The sequence below is a fragment of the Poecilia latipinna genome, unplaced genomic scaffold (genome assembly GCF_001443285.1).
Source record: "Poecilia latipinna isolate Pla-1442-1.1 unplaced genomic scaffold, P_latipinna-1.0 Scaffold1536, whole genome shotgun sequence".
In the NCBI taxonomy this organism is placed as follows: domain Eukaryota; kingdom Metazoa; phylum Chordata; class Actinopteri; order Cyprinodontiformes; family Poeciliidae; genus Poecilia; species Poecilia latipinna.
In genome coordinates this window covers 256,098-258,150 of record NW_015114152.1, presented here as the reverse complement: position 1 = coordinate 258,150, position 2,053 = coordinate 256,098, and the positions used below count along the sequence as shown (strand labels likewise).

General features: G+C 37.8%; 1 protein-coding gene across 1 annotated transcript in view; it reads right to left on the bottom strand.

Annotated features, from left to right (window-relative positions):
- Positions 1–2,053, bottom strand: part of tm7sf2 (transmembrane 7 superfamily member 2) — a 17,481-nt gene that overhangs the window by 9,271 nt on the left and 6,157 nt on the right. Inside the window, exon 6 of the mRNA XM_015058363.1 lies at positions 1,011–1,114. Within this exon, the coding sequence (XP_014913849.1) occupies positions 1,011–1,114 (104 nt within the window). The remainder of the gene's footprint in view (positions 1–1,010; positions 1,115–2,053) is intronic.

Genomic DNA, 2,053 nt, shown 5'->3' with positions numbered 1-2,053 from the left:
GTGTTTTTTTTTTAACAAAAGGGTAGGGTTTGAAAAGTTGGGGGTAATTTTTAAAAAAAAAAAAAAAAAAAAAAAGCTACTTCAAAGCATTAGCAACCAAAGCTAATCGTTTAGCTTCTCCTCCTGATACGAAGCTAAATCCGTGATCGCAATGTTCCAGTCTCGCCCTGATACATTGTCAACCAAATGAGAAATGTAAGTGAACCGTGACTATGTTGTAATTCTGCATCTCATTGTTTGTTATTCTGAACCTTATGAATCTTTCGTAGCTTCAAACTGTAAATAAATTATTATAATTTGTCAGTACACGATCGTGTGAGTTCACTTAGCTGTTTTAATTTGGGACGTTATCATCGATTTTAAAAATTCTGAACACTAAAAAGTAAATAGTTTTGACATTTCCAAAGAGGTAAAAAAAAGACAAAAAAAAAAAAGATCCCACACATTGTCTGGAGCCAGTTGGTGGAAGGTTTTTCTTCTGCTCTCCTACGCACGCTGCTTTAAAACATTCACATGTACAAAGGTTTAACTGTTTACATCGTGACAAAAGAGGGACACCACTTTCCTTTCGTAATTAAATCTTAATTTATTTCTATTCTGAAGGGATCTGGTGGAGTGATTAAAAACGTTTCATTTCAAACTAATAAATCTCTCTGTTTTTTTTTTTCTCTCTCTCTCTGGTGACGCAGATGCAAGATAAAAGTGTCCAATAAATCTGGTACTGTGCTGCTGGGTCATCGGGGAAGCAGCAGAACTTTGATCTGGGTTGCGACAAACTAAGGCTGCAAATCGATCAGAGGAGAGCAACAGTGCCACCCGGTGGTCAGTTTGGGTTTTAAAAGAAAGGGAGTTTAGCTCTTGTGACACATTTTTGCATCACATTTGGATATATCACCATCAAAAAAAAAAAAGTATGAGACATTTTAAGTTGTGCTTTTTCCTAGCTTTTGGAAAAAGTGATAAAAAATCTAAAAGTAAAACAGAACATGATTTAGTCGCATTGAACTCACCCAACCAATCAGACCTGGTCTGAGTTCACAGAAATACTTAAGGTCAAAGTTTCCGATCCGAGGGTTCAGCTCCCGCCCAATGAAGAAGTCATAGAGGGGATTCCCTGCACAAGACAGACAGCAGGTACCAACAACTCTTTGAAGAAGCTTGGATGTTAAGATGCTGTTCAAGTTACCGTGTTGTCATATGAATACACAGAACAAAGGTGTGTACCAGTAGATCTATTTATCTACATGTTCTCTTTAAGGAATTAATGCATCATTTATATAGTCGACAACCTTAAACATTAATTGCCAATAAGCAAATAAGGAAACAAACATTTTATTGCCTAAAATCCATCAACATAGCATTCATTTAGCGTGCAAAAGTGTGAAAGCTCAGCCTTTCTACTTGACGTCAGTAAAGTGCAGGACTGACCTGTTGATTCACTTTATGATAAACCAATTAATAAATGGGCAGCAAATAGAAATAGGACATTTTTTAATGCAAAATTTCAACCAAGTGAAGGTAAAACTAGTCTATGAGTTGGATAAAATGTATTTACAGACAATGGAGGTTTGTCTTAAATGCTGAATATATTCATTTTTGGCTTTATTGCTGCTGTGAGGAGAATGTTCTTTCAGCAGTTGACCTTGTTTGAGTCCTTGCTCACAAAATTAGTCGAGAATCATTTCAGCCCCGCATGCAACTCTAACATGCAGAAATTGAGCTGATGCAGTCACACGTGTTTTTCTGTTGATTAGAGGAATTTATCCTCTCAGAAACTGAATAGCATTTCTGCTGTTTTTTTTCTGTCTTTGTGGTTGCTTATTGCCTGAGGATACATAAGAACAGCGTGTTGCTGGCGCAGCAGGGTCTCCCGACTTAAAAAAGGCAGGATGCAGTTGATGCTGATGCCTGCAAACTCCTGCCGAGCAGCAGGGCTCTTGGATATTTACCCACAGGAAAACCAAAAAAAAAAAAAAAAAAAAAAAAACACCCCCAAACCAAAAAAAGGGGGTTTGAAAGGCGCGGGGCGGACCCCCCGCCCGTGTTTAAACCG